General features: G+C 38.3%; 2 protein-coding genes across 5 annotated transcripts in view; one reads left to right on the forward strand and one right to left on the reverse strand.

The window, feature by feature from the left end:
• NUP37 (nucleoporin 37) overlaps nt 1-11,601 on the reverse strand; it is a 40,752-nt gene extending 29,151 nt beyond the window's left edge. Inside the window, exons 1-3 of the mRNA XM_082634628.1 lie at nt 11,523-11,601; nt 10,061-10,276; nt 1,105-1,229 (exon numbers count right to left, since the gene is read on the reverse strand). Of these exons, the coding sequence (XP_082490754.1) occupies nt 1,105-1,229; nt 10,061-10,216 (281 nt within the window). The 5' untranslated portion in view covers nt 10,217-10,276; nt 11,523-11,601. The remainder of the gene's footprint in view (nt 1-1,104; nt 1,230-10,060; nt 10,277-11,522) is intronic.
• Nucleotides 11,602-11,637: 36 nt separating this feature from the next.
• The window catches only part of PARPBP (PARP1 binding protein), a 72,355-nt gene continuing 65,318 nt past the window's right edge, over nt 11,638-18,674 (forward strand). For 3 of the 4 annotated variants that reach the window (XM_082634626.1, XM_082634624.1, XM_082634627.1), the window contains exons 1-2: nt 11,638-11,731; nt 15,185-15,340. In XM_082634626.1, coding sequence (XP_082490752.1) covers nt 15,188-15,340 — 153 coding nt within the window. In that variant the 5' untranslated portion in view covers nt 11,638-11,731; nt 15,185-15,187. Of the gene's footprint in view, nt 11,732-15,184; nt 15,341-18,674 lie in introns of those variants that run through there. The other variant, XM_082634625.1, reaches the window with a different exon arrangement.

An 18,674-nucleotide genomic window follows, 5' to 3' on the forward strand; every position in this document is an offset into this window, starting at 1 on the left:
GTTATATATCTTAGTCTTTGCCTTCTTCAGTTATCCATAAGCCTTCTTACTTTAAGATATATTAAATTCAATAAATTAGACAGAAGCTGATAAACTTTTTATACCTATAAAAGCTGATATACTTCTATCTACTAAAAGCTGGAGTATTATTCACACTGACCGTAACATTTAAGGTACTGTTTAGAAGTACATCAGTGTATGTTACATTAAAAAACAAAATCTAATCAATAAACAACTATTTTTTTAACTACTTTGCCTTCAATCTTAAAATTTTTAGATTCTCAGCATGTCAGATTATGGCTGAGGAAGAAACAGAAGTTATATTTATATATTGAAAAACAAAGTTTATTTCCAATTGTCTTCAGATAAAATGAGTATCATATGGATCTAAATTTCTCAAGTTCTGACTGCATTAACCATTTTTTCTCAACTGATACATTTAGTTTAATTAATTAATTAATTAATTATATTTATTTATTTTTTTGGCCGAGCCACGTGGCGTACAGGATCTTAGTTCTCTGACCGGGGATCAAACCCGTGCCCCCTGCAGTGGAAACGTGGAGTCTTAACCACCGGACTGCCATGGAAGTTCCCTAAGTTTATTTAATTTAAATAAAGTTTAAATTATAGAAGGCTCCTAATCTATAGACCTGGATATGTTGGTAGATCTCTGCTACCATGCCTTTTCAATGATTAGTTAAGAGCCATTGGAAGAAATAGAACAAAGCCAGCAGGGAAATGCCTTCTCTTGTCCAAGGCTTTCTTGGAGATGAAATTAAAAGTTGTAGGGAAATAAAGTACAAATTGACCCTTGAACAACATGAGTTTGAATACCACAGGTCTACTTATATGTGGATATTTTTTGATAGTAAATACTACACTGCTACACAGTCTGTGGTTGGTTGAATCCTCAGATGTGGAGGAACCTCGGATAGGGAGTGCTGTTTATAAATTATACTCAGGTTATAACCACCCCCTGCCTTGTTGTTCAGGCGTCAACTGTAGCTCTTTTCCCCACAACTGGGACTATGCTGTTGTAAAGTATTTATAACCAGAGCTGAAATTTTCTAATCTTTTGCCTTTCCTTGACAATGTTAAACTTACTTGATTACTGGAGGCAATGAATTAAGTCTAGTCTCTGGGCTCCAAGCTATGCCATCAACCCTGACTCCATGGTGAAATGTTCGTAGTGTTTTATACTGAATTCCTTCAATGTCTGCTTCTTCTTCCTAAGCATACACAGTAAATGTTTTAATAAGTTATGAGAACAAACAATATAAAACTGTGTATTTCATTATAATGAAGAATTTATCAGGGGGCCATGAATATTCTTTTGAGAAGTTCAAAAGCAGATCAGATATTAAGATGTAACTGGTTTACTGAACAACAACAAAAATATCTGAAGCTGTCTAAGCCTCACAAAATAACTCTCTACAGTAACTAAGAACAAACAATATACTTGTTATACTTTATCTTACTTAGGAGACATTTTATTCCTAATAGTAAATACATTTCACAGCAAACACAATGAAAATGGAATGCTCTAAGAATCAGAATATTCTAGGTAAATGAATTACCATGCATGGATTATCAAGTGACAATATAAAAAATATATACTGAACATATTATGTACAAGATACTTTGTGCCTTATGATGTTTCAAAGTCATTATAATGAGTATCAATAATTTTCGCATAGTATTATACATGGCACTATACATGTGTGGGATGTTACAAACTATTCATCTATACCATATACTATTACACTCTATGAATAGTGAATATGCAAATAATGATCTGATTAGTCTTTTGGATATTTGATTCTGGGTAAGATGTTTAATAAAGTCAGCTTATCTCCTTGGCTTAGTACTACTAAAACGATTTCAGTTTATTCTCATGACAAGATGAGGAAAAAAATGAATTTTAAAAAGTCAAGTCATTTCTGTCTGGCAATATGGACTATAACCAGAAAAGCTTTCTGATACAAAAATAATGCAAAAATCCAAATCCAGAGAAGCAACTGAGCACCAAGGCATAAAGCTATCTTAAGGACATCTGCCCACATCCAATAACTAACAGCTTCAGTTTGTAGGGGATGGAAGACAAAACTTAGTGCCTGAACAAAGAGGGATGCAGATCAGAGACCTCTGCATAGATCCAGGACCTTTAAAGGGGAAGTAGGGGAAGAAAACCCCCAAAACTAAAAGTGCCAGGCAAAATATGTACCGTGGGTGAAGGCCAAGAAAGAGAAAAAGTCACTTGTGAGAAATCTCAACCATTGGCTGGCCCTAACATGAGTTTGGGGCTGGAATTCACATTAAACTATGTGCTTCAGAAAATGACAATTTATTTAAAAATGTCCATATGTTGATAGCAGCCCCAAGCACTTGACAAAGGCAAACTCTCTTTGGGTGAACTTCCTCTACACAGGTCTCATAAAGTTCTGACAGATATAGTTTAATCAAATATGATCTTACCTGCACGCACTACTACATATGAAAACAAAGTACCACAAACACAGAAGAATCAACCTGGAGACATCAGATTGAAAAATTAGATACAGGGACTTCCCCGGTAGTCCAGTGGTTTAAGAATCTGCCTCCAATGCAGGGGACACGGGTTCAATCCCTGGCTGGGGAACTAATACCCTACATGTCGCGAGACAACTAAGCCTGCGCGCCACAACGACTGAGCCCACACGCTCTGGAGCCCAAGTGCCACAATTAGAGAGCCCATGTGCGCTGCAACTACTGACCCCCACGCGCCACAAGTAGAGAGAAGCCCACACACTGCAACGAAGAGGCCCCGCGCTGCAACGAAAGATCCCATGTGCCGCAACTAAGACCTGACACAGCCATAAATAAATAAGTAAACAAATAAATAAATATTTTTAAAAATTAGATACAAAAAAGATGTATTTTTAAGGATCTAGAGGAGGTAATCAAAAAATATGAGTAAGCAACAAGAGATTACCCAAAATGACCAGACAGATTTTAAAAGGAGCTAAATAAAAACGTCTAGATAAAAATACCATAATGAGAAAAAAAAAATCAATGCTTAGAGGAGCTGGAAGACAGATTTGAAAAAATTATTCAGAATGCAGCTAAGAGAAGATAAAAAAAACTGTTAAGAAGGATTCAGTGAGAAGTTCTACCATATATCTAATTTGGGTTGTAGAAGAAACGAGTAGAGAGAATGGGGGAAGAGTCAATATTTGAAGAGATAATAGCAAAAGATTCATCATACTTGATCAAAGGTACCAATATATTTATTTAGAACGAACAATAAATCCTAGGCAGCTTAAAAAAAATCTGCAGTTAGACACAATATAGTAAAACTTCAGAACACACAAACTCTCATGATATATACATATGTGTGTGTATATATAGGTGTGTGCATATATGTGAGGGGGAGAGGGGGAGGGGGGAGGGCGGGAGGGAGAGAGAAGGGAAGAGAGTGAGAGAGGTATCTTAGAAATAGCAGCCAGAAAGAAAAGACAGGTTTCCTATAAAAGAGTAATAATTAGAACAACCACTGACTTCTTAGCAGAAACAAATGCAGGCAGACAATGGAATATCTTCAAAATGACAGGAAAAACGGTTGGACTGTAGCCACAACAAAACTGTTTCTCAAGAATGAAGCTGTTTTAAAGATATTTTCATAAAAACCAAAACCAAGGGTTGGCATCAGTGAAGTCTCACTAAAGCATCTCCAAAAGCAGAGGCTGACAAACTATGGCTAAGGGGCCAAATCTGGTCTATGGTCTAGTTTGGTATGGCCCACAAGCTGAGAATCATTTTTATATTTTTAAAGAGTTGTAAAGAATAATTTGCAACAGACACCTTAAATGGCCTGGCAAAGCTTAAAATATTTACTACCTGGCCCTTCACAGAAAAAGTTTAAACTTTTTCTTGTAGTAAAGGATGTGCTTTTAGGTGAAGAAAAATGACCCTAGAAGGCAGGCCTGAGATGTAAGGAACAGTGAGTAAAAAAATCAAAGGCAAACATGCGGGTAAATCTAAACAAATACTAGTCACATAAACAATACTGAATTTGTGGGGTAAAATGAAAAGAAAAATGATAGAGAACTAAAATATAACAATAAGTCTTTAGGGGTGACAGTTCAAGTGTCAAAGGTCCTTGCTTTGTTCATGAAGAAGTTAAAGATATTAATTTTAACATTAATTAAGCATACATATTAAAATATCTATGGTAACCATTAAAAGAAGAGAAACAACACGTAAAATTTCCAAACTATCAGGGAGAAAAAAGACGAAAGGAGGGGGTAACAAAACTCAAACAGAAGACACAAGAATATGCATACTGGCAGTATTTTCAATAGTAAAATACTATGTGATAGAGGAAAAGATTAATTGTGGTATGTTCATATTATAAAACACCATACTACAATGAAGATATATGAATTTTGACATAGAGGAATCTAACAAATATACTGTCAATAACAAACAGTAGAAGAACATAATACAGAATAATTTCACTGATATAAAGTTTAAAACCTGAAAAACAATATGCTGATTTGCAATACCTACACATGGTAACTCTGAAGAGAAACAAAATTTCAGACATGGTTACCTGTTGGGGTTGAGAAGAAAAGGTGGTAAGGAAAGAAAACCCAGGGGGCTTCAAAGGCATTACTAATGTTCCCTTTCTTAAGCTAGGTAGTAGGTATACAGGGATCTATTATTATTATTCTAAGCTTAAAATATTGCAATTTTAAAAATAATCATTGTTTTGTTATTTAAATCAAAACCCTAAATGGGTCTTGAGACTAAAGCACAATTTTTCATGACAAATTTGCCCAAGGAATCTTCTGTGTTGACTATAGTTATTCTTCATAAAAGTTTCTAAGATTATAAAATAGGATTAGGGAAAAAATCCAGAGCAGGTGAAACTTGATATTTAATTGAATACATATGTCTATACAGATAGAAATTATGTGAAGGACTGTTCTAAGAATTCCATTCATCCTGAATCTAGATCCAAAGTTTTATAATGTGTACTTTAGTTGAATCCTAGTGGATGTGTTGATTTTTCCAGGATAGCCTTTGCAATCCCAGCAGTCATCTCACAAATACATTACATATATCTTTCTCTATGTGATTCAGATACCCCTTGAAAATTACTTTAAATTTCAGGTGAGCTTAACAGAAAAAAGGAAACAGAAATGCATTTACCAAGGAAAGAAGAACTGTCAAATTCTATTACTTCTTAATTCGTCTGTATAATAACTGTATAGCTAACAGCCAGACATCCCAAGGCAGCAATCACTAAGTAATTTAAAAGTAAGGTTAGGAGCTTAATCATATCTGACTTCATAGTTTGGGTTACATTTATTTTTCCACACTTGACAAATAAATCTTCTAAAAATGAAGTTTTTACCATCAAAACACACATTATTTTGCTACTGTAACAACAGTATTCATAATTAGGTCCTGTAATTTGTTATTGAAGGTATATATGGAGTTACCAGGTGGTCGTGGGGATAAAGAAATCCCAGGGACTGTACAGCCTGAGTTTTATGTACTACCAGTGAAAACTTTTTTCCTGGCAGCAATGTCTGCCATTGAGCCAACTAAAAGGCCAGGGTGTGTGTGCGGTATAGGCAGAGATTAATGCTATTTTGGGTTTAGCCTGGGGTGTAGGCAGTATTGTATAGGCAGGAAATTAAGATACCTTGGAAAACTTGCTATAATACAAATCCTCACACAAGGCTCCAGCGTATTTGAGGTTGGGGCAACGCCAGGCTGGTGAAAGGGCTACTCTAAGGGCTTGAAATTAGCAGGCCCCCCCCCCGCCACACCCATCTAAGGCCAGATACAGAATTTTAGTTGGATGAAACTGTAAAATTTACGTAGTCTACTTCTTTCATCTAATGCTTAAATCTCTAGTAGGCCATTTGAAAAAAGTTTGCGCAACCCTTCTCTAAACATTTTCAAGTGAGAGGGAACTAGCTATTTTGGCGGGGAGCTTATTCAATTTGGGGGGTAGTTCTAATTATTCAAAGAGTTACATTTAACATTAAACCAAAACCTGTTTCCATGTAAATTCTATTCATTGCTCCAAATTTTGCTCTCTGGAACCATCAATGAGGTAGTCTAATTCAGTGACGGCAAATATCTGGCCATAGCTGATCTCCCCTAGGTGAACACACTCAAAGAAGCAGTTTCAGCATCAGTCTTAAAGCATTATAAGCAACAACTCCACTCAAATAGAGCTGACAAATAACATAAAAAACAGTTACCATTCTGAGTCTAATCCCTCTTTCACATGACAGTTTTAAACTTTTTAACACCACTCTGAAATTTGTCTTCACATACATTATTTCCTTTGAATCATAATACACTGCTAAGAACTGAAGTAAACACTAAACATTACTGTCAATTTACAGAGGAGGATATGGAGTTGTTCTGTCCAGTATGGCAGCCACAGTTACATGGGGCTATTAAGCACTTGAAATGTGGTTAGTTCAAGCTGAGACATGTACACTTTATAAAGTGCAAAATCCACACCAGATTTCAAAGATGTAGTATAAAAAGAATATAGAAGTATTTCATTAGTAATTTATATATTGTTCCACATAAAATATTTTGGATATGCTGGGTAAAAAATATATTAATAAAATTAATTTCATCTACTTTTTACATTTCAAAATGTGGTTACTCCAACATTTAAATTTATATTTGTGGCTCACATTGTATTTCTGTTGGACAGCACTGAATTAACTTCCTCTGGCAGTTTAATCATCGCACTGATTCATGGTGAACATCCAGGTGACTAAAAACTGTAAGTCATGACTCTCCCTTCTAGCTCTAGCAGTCTATCATTTTAAGGCTTTATATTCATCTTTATTAAGTTTTAGCTTGGTCAACCTTTGGCCCATTAATCCAATCTATTAAACAATATTTGGATTCTGAGCAGAGTCCGGCATACAACAGGTGTTCAATAAAAATTTGTTAAATGAAGTCTGTCATCCAAAGCATTAGGTATGCTTTTCGACTTCATGTTCTATATAAATTCAATGTGCTTGCCTAAGTCAAGTGTTCTCATCCAAGTCCCAGAAGAGGTTGCCATTTATTACTGATGACCTTTTGAACAGACTTAGAAACTTTCATGCTCCCTCTGCCCTTTACTTTCATAGCAGTTATCTTATTGCATTGCTTTACATTTAAACATCTCCTTGAGGACAGGGTCCCTGCTTTTTTAAAGTATGTATCACCAGTTCCCAGCACCTGATCTGCACTCAATGAGTATTTGACAAATACAAGACACCAATCAATAGTACTATCATTTGGCTCAAATTTCCAACATATTCAAAAGAACACCACGAGATTCTGAAAAATGCTTTGTTGAAATTCACATTTACTACATCAGCAGTGTATTCCTAACAGTCTTAGAATGATGATTGCCTTTCTGACAGGAATGTGGAAATCTTTCAATTCAACTTTAGTTTTTTCTCAAGATAAGAAATTCAGTGTTACAGAACTTGAAGGGTCCTAACATGAGAGAATAGGAACAGTGTTTAAACAGTTCTTAATCAGATAAAAAATAACTTCAAAAGAAGCAATCTGAATCCCCAATGGCAAATTACTGAAACTCAATTCTCCTCCAGAACTGTTTGTACTACGGCTTCAACCTATCTGAATAGCAGCATAGAAGGAAAAGAACAGGGGTATAAAAATGAGATCTAGATCTTGTTTTTTCAATTATTAGTCAGATAAATCCCTGAACTTCTTTGAAGTAGAATGGAAACTCCATGAGGACAGGGACAGTTGTTTAACTGTATCTCCAGTACGTGGCACAGAACATAATTTGTGTTCACTACTTGCTAAATTAATAAAAATCCAATTCTTTCCTTAGGTTATTTGGGGTAAGACCCATATTGCCAGCTCCACAGGTCTGAGGATCAACAAGGAAAATGCATATGACCACAAACCATAACAGAGCAATACAAATGTTTTCACTAATTTTTTTTCTCATTTTGTCATTTTCCCTCTGCCACCCATCACCTCTGCCTTTTCTTTTCTCCTTATTTCTTCTTCCTTTTTGACTTTCTCCCTCAACGTTTTTTTAGCTGAACATAAACTACAGCTAAAGCGTATTTTTTCAGTACTTTTGAACACAATTCTATGTTTACTGCTATTAATTTTAAAAGTAATGAAGCAAAATATCAATTTTATCTGTAGGGGGCTGCTTTCTTCTTTTGTAGGTTAGTAGCCTGCATTAGAAAAATGGTTTCCCTACAGTCTTTTTCAAGACTGTGTTACATTATTTCTGTTAATCATGTGACTTTTTATGATCCTAACCTGATAGTCCAGCTGAAATTAGGCCGAGGACCATATTTAGCCTAAAAGCTAGAAATTCCTACCCCAACGCTAAGAGACAACATGGGATAATGTAAGAGCTTTTGTATTCTACTCAGATACCAACAAACTGAAGCTTTTAATTCATACTTTCTCCTTAGGATAAATATGCACACAGTCTAATTATGTATAACCTAATACATTTATTGCACTGTAAAATGTTAAACTATGATGTCAAAATACTGTAAGATACCGAACTGCCTTCTCAGTAAAAGAGGAAATAATATTTACAATGTTTATAATATCACTTTGGTGTAAAGTTTAAATCTTTGAAAATTGGTCACTGTCAAATTACCTCATTGATTAACCTCGATTTTGGAAATAGTGTTCCATGAATAACATTCTAATAAACAAAGGATTAACCAGAGATTCCTGAGGGTTGACCTCTCATTGTTCAAAGTCTCTCTTACATGTAGAAGTAGCTTTCCTGTGAGAAAAGATGGTGTGCACCACACCATTAAATATGGGGCTGTGCCTGAGTGTCACCAATGACCAAATCAATGACAGCTAAAACATACATATGTATTAAATCTGTCAGATGCCTTCCAGGAACTGTACATGCTAACTCATGACATTCTCAAAAAACCCTATTAAGTGCAGTTGACCCTTGAACAACATGAGTCTGAACTGTGCGGATCCAGTTATATGCAGATTTTTTTCAATACATACATACTGTAGGATTATATAATCAGCTGCTGGTTGAATCCACATATGAGGAACCAGGGTACTATAGTTACACCTGGATTTTGACCGCACCCATTGGCACCCTTCACCTCTGCATTGTTCAAGGGTCAAGTGTATTATTTTCCTCATTTTTATAGAAGTGAGGTTAAGTACCTGTTCAAGGCCATATAGCTATTAGGAGGTAAAGCCAGGAAGGAGTAAAAACCTAGCCATTTTGGCTCCAGAGTTCACTGTCTTAATGACTATGTTAAACTGACTGTTCAGTGAGTATGACTTCACACTTTGTACACTCTAGATGTATAAAAAGTATGACAGCATATTAATAGGAAAGCTGAATATCATCATAGCTATAAAATCTCCTGGAGGATCATTTTTTAAGCTCTCAATACTAGCTTGTTTCCTATGTTAAATTGGAATGTATCAATAGAAAAGCTGGATTTAGTAATTAATCAGATCTCATCGAATTGATATTTTCCCCTGTACATATGTTCAGTTAATCATAAACTTCAATTACCAGAATATTCCATTTCTAATCACGAGGCACAAGAGAAGCCTTATATACATAGGCTTGCCCCTGAACAACAGCAGGAGTTAGGGCGATGACCCTCCTCCTCGCAGTCGAAAATCCTATTATAACTTGCACTAGGCCCTCCCTGTGGGCAGCTCCTTGGCATCTGCAGATTCAACTAACTTAAGATCCTATAGTATCCTAATATTTACTATTGAAAAAAAGTCCATATATAAGTGAACCATGCAGTTCAAACCCGTGTTGTTCAAGGGTCAACTATATTCTTTTTCACTACTTATTTAATGTTTGCACAAATATCAGGTATATATTACTAGGAATGTCTTTCTCAGTAGTTCTTCACATCATTTTTTTTAAAACATTCAAACTCAATATACTTTTAAAGTTTAGCCAAAGTGTACCGAAGTTTGTATAAGTTTTCTTATCAGTGAAATATCTTCACTGTCATTCACTGCAGTTTTGTACACTAACCTGAAATGTACATGTGCCAATGACCACGAAATTATTGCCACCATATGCAATTAGGTTTCCTGAATCTCCACTCTCAAAGGGATTGAATTCTACCACATGCACATAATCTTCGCAATCCACAGTGTAGGTAGCATTTCTTGTGGCATCTTGCTTCATCCTGTATGGCAAAACTCGTGCAGTTGTAAAAATAGCCTTCTATTGGACAAGGTCACGAAACTGTGGATTACAGCACAGAAACAGTTAGATAGAAACCGTCAAAGGATTACTTTACACAATTAATCAAAATAAGGATGTGACTACAGGCAGATGAAAAAAATTTACTTATTCATACACTTTGTGAATGATACTTGCAGCATAAGTCACCACAAAATTCTGTTTAGTTTAACAGATACAGTGAGTATTTAAAGATGGAATCACATTAATATTAAATATATTCATAAAAATTAATGATAGTTAACATTCATGGAGCACTATTTGCAGGTGTCACGTTAAGTATTTTACTGACATTATCATATCTAATACTTGCACAAGCCTAAGAGGGAGGTGCTAACTCTGATCCCCATTTTACAGACGAAGAAATCGAGACTTTAGATGGTTAACTAGCTTTCCAAGCTCATAAGAGGAGCCAGAATTTGAGACCTTCCTAAGTGTTGGACACCAGTACTAGAGAAGAAAAACAGACTCCTGCCTTGAAGGAGCTCACAATCCAGGGTTATTTATGATGCAGTGTGAAAAGTGCTATAATATAAGCAGATACAAAATATACGATCTGGAGGAAGGAGTGCCAACATGGGATACAAAAATAATATTCATAAAGCCAGGCACAAAACTTCAACTAACGTTTCATGGGCTGGTGGGCATTCTGGAAGTAGCATTCCCAGATGAGACTTATGGATTCTAAAGAGGTCAGTTTTTTTTGTTGTTGTTGTTTTGTTTTTTTTAATTGGACGGCAGGAGTTGTCCTGAAAACATCTGGGCTCCATAACAAACACATCAAACACCTGATGAGTATTTACTGAGAATCATATGAGATGAGTTGCACCTCGGGAATCTGTAAACTAGTAACCTTAAGGGGACTGAAAATTGTTAAGGGTGACCAACAGGTAAGATATCGGTGTGGGAAGTGCAAAAGATTCCAGATCCGGAAACTCGGTCCCTAATTGCTCATTAAAGTAGTGCCCAGTCTAATTACAGTCTCAGGGCCTCACTGTATAAGGCGGGCTGGACTTGCTCTTCTAAAACTGCTAAGACAGAGGAGGGAGGGAACAAGAGAAGTCCCGGCAGAGCCCCGACGCCAGCCAAGTCCCGCGAGACCCCGCTACCACCTCCCGGAGCCCGAGGTCGGAGGGAAGAGGGGTGGGGAACGACTCGGGGAGAGGAGGAACTTCCAGAGATAGAGTAGAGGCGTGGGGCGGCCGGGAGCACAGAGAGGCTGCCCCTTGAGCTCACGCGCGATACACACCTGAAGGCGCCTGGAAGTAGCTAAAGGCGAGCTAGTCTTCGCCAGCGACTTCTGCGCGCCGGTTCTGCTTCCGGGTCAGAGGGCGGGAGCTGCGATTGGCTCCCCGACCCTCCCGCGAGATTTAAAATGTAAACCCGCGGTCACTCGTTGCAGCCGGGTTGGCGCTTTCTTCAGGCGAGTCTGCAGCTCCCGGTTCTCCTCCGAGTCAGGTGAGTGTCGCCTCCTCCTCGCCCGCCTGTCACACTTTAAGTGGTGATTCAAGCGCGGCTTGTGAGGGGTTTTTCGGTAACAGCAGAGCGCCATGTGACCGTCTACGGTATTATTTGTGCAGTGTCTTTGCACTGGGGCCTGGTTTGGTCTGTGGGTGTTGAACAGAGTTCGTAGGTTCCAGTGATGGAGCTGAAAGGTCCTGAGGGATCATCTGCTGACTGGAAGAATAAGGCTCACAGAGCCCTACTTAGATTCAGTAGTTAGGCAGGAAACCAGGGTTCCAATCCTAAAACGTACGTAGACTCCAATTCCGCTGCTTTCGCCCTCTCCCTTTTATATCCTCCCAAGGAACTGTTAGGACCTGCATTCTGACAATGAACAGCAACGACGCCCCCCCCTTTTTTTATTGAGCATCTACTAAGTGCCCGGCACTAGGTGGATTATTTACTTGCCTCACTAACGTCTCCTAATTTTATGAGGTAGGAGATAATCTTCCCCGTTTTACAGGTGAAGAAATTGAGACTCATCAGAGCTTTTTGTATAGTTCAGCCTGACATTCAGAATGCTTGCGTATTCGTTGTCTCATTGATTTGTGGAATGTATTATATCTCTACCTAGGCAGTCAGGTGTAAGGCTCACACAGCCAGCTAGCTACCGGAAGAGTTAAGGCTAGACCAAGCTTGGCAAACTAGTGGCACTGCCTGTTTTTGTGCAGACAGTTCCTGAGCTAAGAATGGCTTTTACATGTTTGGATGGTTGGAAAAAACAATCAAGAGGAGAATAATATTTTGTGACATGTGAAAATTATTATGATATTCAACTTTCAGTTTCTGTAAAGTTTTGCTGAAGCCCGCTATACTCATTTGTTTATGTATTGTCTGTGGCTAGTTTCACACTGCAAGGTCAAGTTGGGTAGTTGTAAGAGACCCGATGGCCTGAACGCCTCAAAAGTTTACTATTTGAACCTTTCCAAAAGTATGCTGACCCTTCGATGAGATTCACTTTTACATGTGCTAGGCATAGTTGTAAAAGCTTACTTTGTATTTATGTCATTTACTTTTCACAAAATCCTGTGAGATAAGAGTATTATTATTTTCATCTTCAGTACAGTACAAGGAAGCTGAGACAAGGAGAGGTGACATAACTTGGAGAAGGTCTCACAAGCTTGTAGGTGGTGGAGTCAGAATTCAGAACTGTCTAATTCCAGATTAGTCTTCATTATTAGCAATCCGAACTCATAGTACCTTCAAATAATACCAGTAAATAATTTACTACTGAAGATTGATTTTAGGCAAGCTAGTAATATCACTGAAGCTTTATTTCTTCACTTTATGTTTTTTTTTCTTTTAAGAGATGAAGGGGATATTTTGAAGAGAATTTTACTATTTACTAGGATATATAGTTTTATAGATATTTTAATTTATAGTCTTCTACCTGTATGTTTAAATTGCATCACTGATTATATTTATAAATTATTATTTTGTAAATGGCACATGCCCATTTTTTTGATCATACAAACCCAAGATACCTGGTAAACATCCTGGATTCTGTTTATGCCACGTAAAAAAAGAAGAAAAAGATAACAGAGGAGTAAGTAAATGGGAATGTGTACAGTAAAATACCCCAAATAAGATAATGGCATGTGATTGTGTACGTAAAAGGAAGTAGGGAAAAAAAGGTTTAGAGGCATTTCTGTACACTCAGAGAAAGGAATTGGCTGCCTCATATAGGCTTGAGTATATAAAACATTGGAACTACATCCAATTATTTTGAAAGGCCTTTGTCTATCAGGAGAAGTTATGTAATATCGTGATTTAAGAGCACAGCTTTTGGACTTGGGCATCTTGGATTTAGGTCTATTTCCCCATTTGCTAGCTGAGTGGCATAGGGTATTGCTTTCTTCAGAGTAAAATGAGGATAATAATAGACCTTCATAGGACTCCTGTGAAGATTGAATAAGGTAATAAATATTAAGCTTTTGAAAAGTATCTGGCACCAAGAAAGCTTCTAAATATTAGCTATTACTGTGTTGCTTATCTGTTGCTGGGTAACAAAGCACTGTGAAATGTAGTGGCTTCAAAACAACAATGATTTTAAATGTTTATGATTTTGTGGATCAGCGATTTGGGCTGGACTTAGTTATGTGGTTCTCCCGGTCTTGCCTAGGATCATTTGTGGTGCTGTTTGTCATCTGGCAGGTTGATTGGGTCTAGATAATCTAAGATAGCCTCACTCACATGTTTTTGAGTTGGTATTGGTTGTCAGCTGGAGTGCCTTGGCTCTCCTCCATATGGCCTTTCCAGCAGGCGAACTGGCACTTCTTCATATGTCATTCATATGTCTCATATGTCATATGAGAGTAGCAAGAGAGGAAGAGCTAAAGCTGCAAGGCCTGTGTCAGGAGGTCCCCAAGGTCACCTCAGGTTGAATAATTTGCTAAGAGGACTCAGAGGACTCAGCATATAGTTGTACTCATGCTATAATATATTACAACAGATAGATGCCAAGCAAAATCAACAAAGGGAGAAGGTATGATACATGGGGTGAAGTCCAGGGGAGATCAGGCACAAGCCTCTAAAAGTCTTCTCTTAGTGGAGTCGCACAGGATATACTTAATTCTACCAGCAACAAGTTACAACAACACATGAAATGTTATCTGTCAGGGAAGCTCTTTAGAGATTCAGTGCCCAGGGATTCTACTGGGGTCTGAACATGTAGGTATCCTCTATGTTCCCAAATTCCAGACTCAAAAGAAAAGCATATGTTCAGCATAAGCTATATTATTTATACAAATAGTTTAGGCACAGTGAACCATTCTCACAGGAAATCGTCCTGAAATCTTAGTTCCCAGATGCCAACCCTGTAAGCAGGCTTTTCAAAGGGTAGAAGTCAGGCCTGCTATATTAACACTTTTCTGCATGGGCCTTTTGGAACTAGATCTAGGCTCAGAACTCCCATGATGTCATTCTTGCCACATTTTATTGGTCAAATCAAGTCACAAGGCTGACCCAGATTCAAAGGGGTGGAAAATAGACCATCCCTTTTGGGACAATATAGGGATGGGAGGAAATTTTTTGTTTTGCGTTCTACCGTAGATGTTACCATCTATCTCAAAATAAGTATTTTTAAAAATACAAATTTAATTAGCTATGTTTGTGTCTATAATTATGTTTGCAGAATTTGCATTTATCTGTTTTGTATGAATTTTCAGATTGAAGGTTGGATTTTGTTATTTTCAAAGATTTGGCTTAAGAAAACTAGAGGAGAGGAAAATACGATTGGGCAGAAATTGTATTATTCTGTTTTCCTAAATTTACTTAAAAGCAATCTTATAAATATGAAATGACCTCTTGTTCACTATTTTTCTGTAACTCTGCTTCCTTATACATGTTAAATATCAATTTCCAATGAAAATAAGGCTTTTTTAACATTGCCTTCTGTCTTACTTTAAGAGCATGGCTGTACTTAATCAGAAGTCTGTCTTGGATATGATTAAAGAGTTCAGAAGGAATTGGCACACTTTTTGTAACTCTGAGAGAACTACTGTATGTGATGCAGACTCCATGCTCTTGGCATTGCAGCTTTCCATGGCAGAGAACAACAAACAGGTTAGTAGACTGTATTTAGGTTAACTTCTTTTTTTTTTTTTTTTTCTTTTTGCTGTACGCGGGCCTCTCACTGTTGTGGCCTCTCCCGTTGCGGAGCACAGGCTCCGGACGCGCAGGCTCAGCGGCCATGGCTCACGGCCCCAGCCGCTCCGCGGCATGTGGGATCTTCCCAGACCGGGGCCCGAACCCCTGTCCACTGCATCGGCAGGCGGACTCTCAACCACTGCGCCACCAGGAAAGCCCAAGGTTAACTTTTTTTTTTTAAGTGAATTTTGTTTGCTGCCCATTTGAATAAACTTAATTACATTAATTTCTTTGCAGTATATGCTCTCCTATGATATCAATATACTGTATTCACAAATGCCTCTGCATACATTTGTCAAAACGTTACAATTGGATTTGAAATGATTTGTTTCAAAATTAAGGCTTTTATATGTATAATTTGACATGGGACATGCACATTTGATGTTTAATTTAAAATCTTAAGGTAAACATACAACTATTATAATTATTATGGTTAAAAATTATTTTTATTTGATAAAACTTCTTCTCTGAAAAGTTCTAGAAAGCACACATAAATAATGTTTATTTAATCCAAGTATTTTATGACTAATTTCAGGCTCTGTGGTATAGATTAATTATTCCTAAGCCAGGCTGTGAAGCAGAATCATTTGGGAGGGCTTTTTTTTTTTTTTTTTTTTTTTTGGTACACGGGCCTCTCACTGTTGTGGCCTCTCCCGTTGCAGAGCACAGGCTCCAGACTCACAGGCTCAGCGGCCATGGCTCACGGGCCCAGTTGCTCCACGGCATGTGGGATCCTCCCAGACCGGGGCACGAACCCGTGTCCCCTGCATCGGCAGGCGGACTTTCAACCACTGCGCCACCAGGGAAGCCCTGGGAGGGCTTTTAAAAAATACTGGCTTCTGTACCCCAATTTCGGACACTGATTTTCCTAATCTGCACTGAGACCCTGGAAATTGTCTTTTTTTTTAACCTTTTAATCTTTTTTTAATCTGAAGTGATTCTTACACAGTCGGCTTGGGCCAAACCAGTGTTTGGAATAAGCTCTACCTAAGGGGCTAGAGGCATTCAGATGAGAGAAGGATGAATGTAGGCTGGAGTGGTAAGGAAAGCCTTCTTGGATTTTACATAATATACTTAAAGGAGGGAAGCCTTTGGATGGGAAGAATTTAAAGAAGCGATGAAGGAAGGGAAAAGTCAGTTCAGAGGAAGCATCCAGGGGGATTAAAATCATGATGTTTTGAAAATGGTAAGGAGACTGTCTTGACTAGAAAAGAAGATTTTTGAAGGGTGGAATGGTTTCAATGGGTCTGTTGGGCTAGATAGTGAAATGGCATTCTGATGAATTTTTTTTTTTTTTGGCTGTGCCACGCCGCATGTGGGATCTTAGTTTCCCAACTAGGGATCGAAGCCGTGCCCCCTGCCTTGGAAGCGTGGAGTCTTAACTACTGGACTGTCAGGGAAGTCCCTGATGAATTATTTTAATCCTATAAGTCACTAGTTCCCAGACTTGTAGATTTCATTTACCAATAAAATTCCCCCCCCAAATTGGATATTGACAGATTTGAACATTTCTCATGTTAGCACGTAAAGCCATTGAGAAAAAATAGTGACTAGAACCATCATTTTGAAAAAGGAAGAATAATTTAACACCTGAACATTAGGAATTCTATAATCTTAAAACAAGAGATAGTTTTTCCTAAGTGTGGATAGTTTGCTGTTTTGCATATTTAAAACAATGTATATTAAGATAAATTTTGACCATAGAAAAACTGACAAAATTCTGTCTTAGGTAGTCAGTTATTCTTTCCACACATTTATTAAGTTCTTAGAATAACGTTATTCTAAGAATATATATATTCTAGGAATATACCACTGAAAGAAATTCCTGCTCTTATGGGATTTATCTTCTAGTGAGGAGAGACAGATAATTCTCTAATAAATAAGATATTTAGCATTTTAGGTCATAATAAGTGCTGCAGAGGAAAATAAAAGAGATGCTACTAAGGAGTGTTTAGAGTTTGGGGTGGGAGAGTTCTTGTGATTTGAATAGGGTGGTCAAGGAAGGCCTCATCAAGATGATGCCATCTGAACAAAGATTTGAAAGAGGGGAAGAAGGAAGAGTTGTGGAAATTTTTGTGGCAAGGGACTACCAAGCAAAGGGAACAGCAGGTGCAAGGGCCCTGAGGTAGAAAATGCCTCGCATGTTCAAGGCATAGCAAGGAGGCCAGTACAACTGTTTAGCTGTCTATATACATGTTAATTTCTTCCCTTTCTTCCTCCTTGCCCCAGATTTCTTTTTTTTAAATAAATTTATTCATTTAATTTATTTTATTTTTGGCTGCCTTTGTTCTTCGTTGCTGTGCACAGGCTTTCTCTAGCTGTGGCAAGCAGGGGCTACTCTTTGTTGCGGTGCACGGGCTTCTCATCGTAGTGGCTTCTCTTGTTGTGGAGCACGGGCTCTAGGCGCACGGTCTTCAGTAGTTGTGGCATGTGGGCTCAGTAGTTGCGGCTCACGGGCTCTAGAGCACATGCTCAGTAGTTGCGGCGCATGGGCTTAGTTGCTCTGTGACATGTGGGATCTTCCCGGACCAGGGCTCGAACCCGTGTCCCCTGTGTTGGCAGGCAGATTCTTAACCACTGCACCACCAGGGAAGCCCCAGATTTCTTTTTCTCAGCTTCTACTATGTGCCAGGCACTGTGATAAGTGTTGGGTTAGAATGGTGACCAAAACTTGACATGTCTCTTGCCTTTGTGAAGCTTATTGCCTAATAGGTGAGACAGACATTAAGTAGAGAGTAAATAAGTGTGAAATTAAAGCTATCAGAAGAAGAGGTTTGGGGCTTCCCTGGTGGCTCAGTGGTTAAGAATCCGCCTGCCAATGCAGGGGACATGGGATCGAGCCCTGGTCTGGGAAGATCTCACATACCACGGAGCAACTAAGCCCATGTGCCATAATTACTGAGCCTGTGCTCTAGAGCCTGTGAGCCACAATGACTGAGCCCACGTGCCGCAACTACTGAAGCCCACGTGCCTAGAGCCCGTGCTCTGCAACAAGAGAAGCCACTGCAATGAAAAGCCTGCGCACTGCCATGAAGAGTAGCCCCTGCTTGCCTCAACTAGAGAAAGCCCGCACGCAGCAACGAAGACCCAACGCAGCCAAAAACATAAATAAAATAAATTAATTTTTAAAAAAAGAAGTTTATGATGCTATTCGACCAGGGAGTTGACCTGGTCAGAGAGATAAAGCTGAGCCCTAAAGGAGGGAAAGGGGTTAATTAGGCAAGGGAGTGGGGGCCAAGATGAGGATGGA

Source organism: Mesoplodon mirus (genome assembly GCF_964341445.2).
Source record: "Mesoplodon mirus genome assembly, chromosome: 11".
Classification (NCBI taxonomy): domain Eukaryota; kingdom Metazoa; phylum Chordata; class Mammalia; order Artiodactyla; family Ziphiidae; genus Mesoplodon; species Mesoplodon mirus.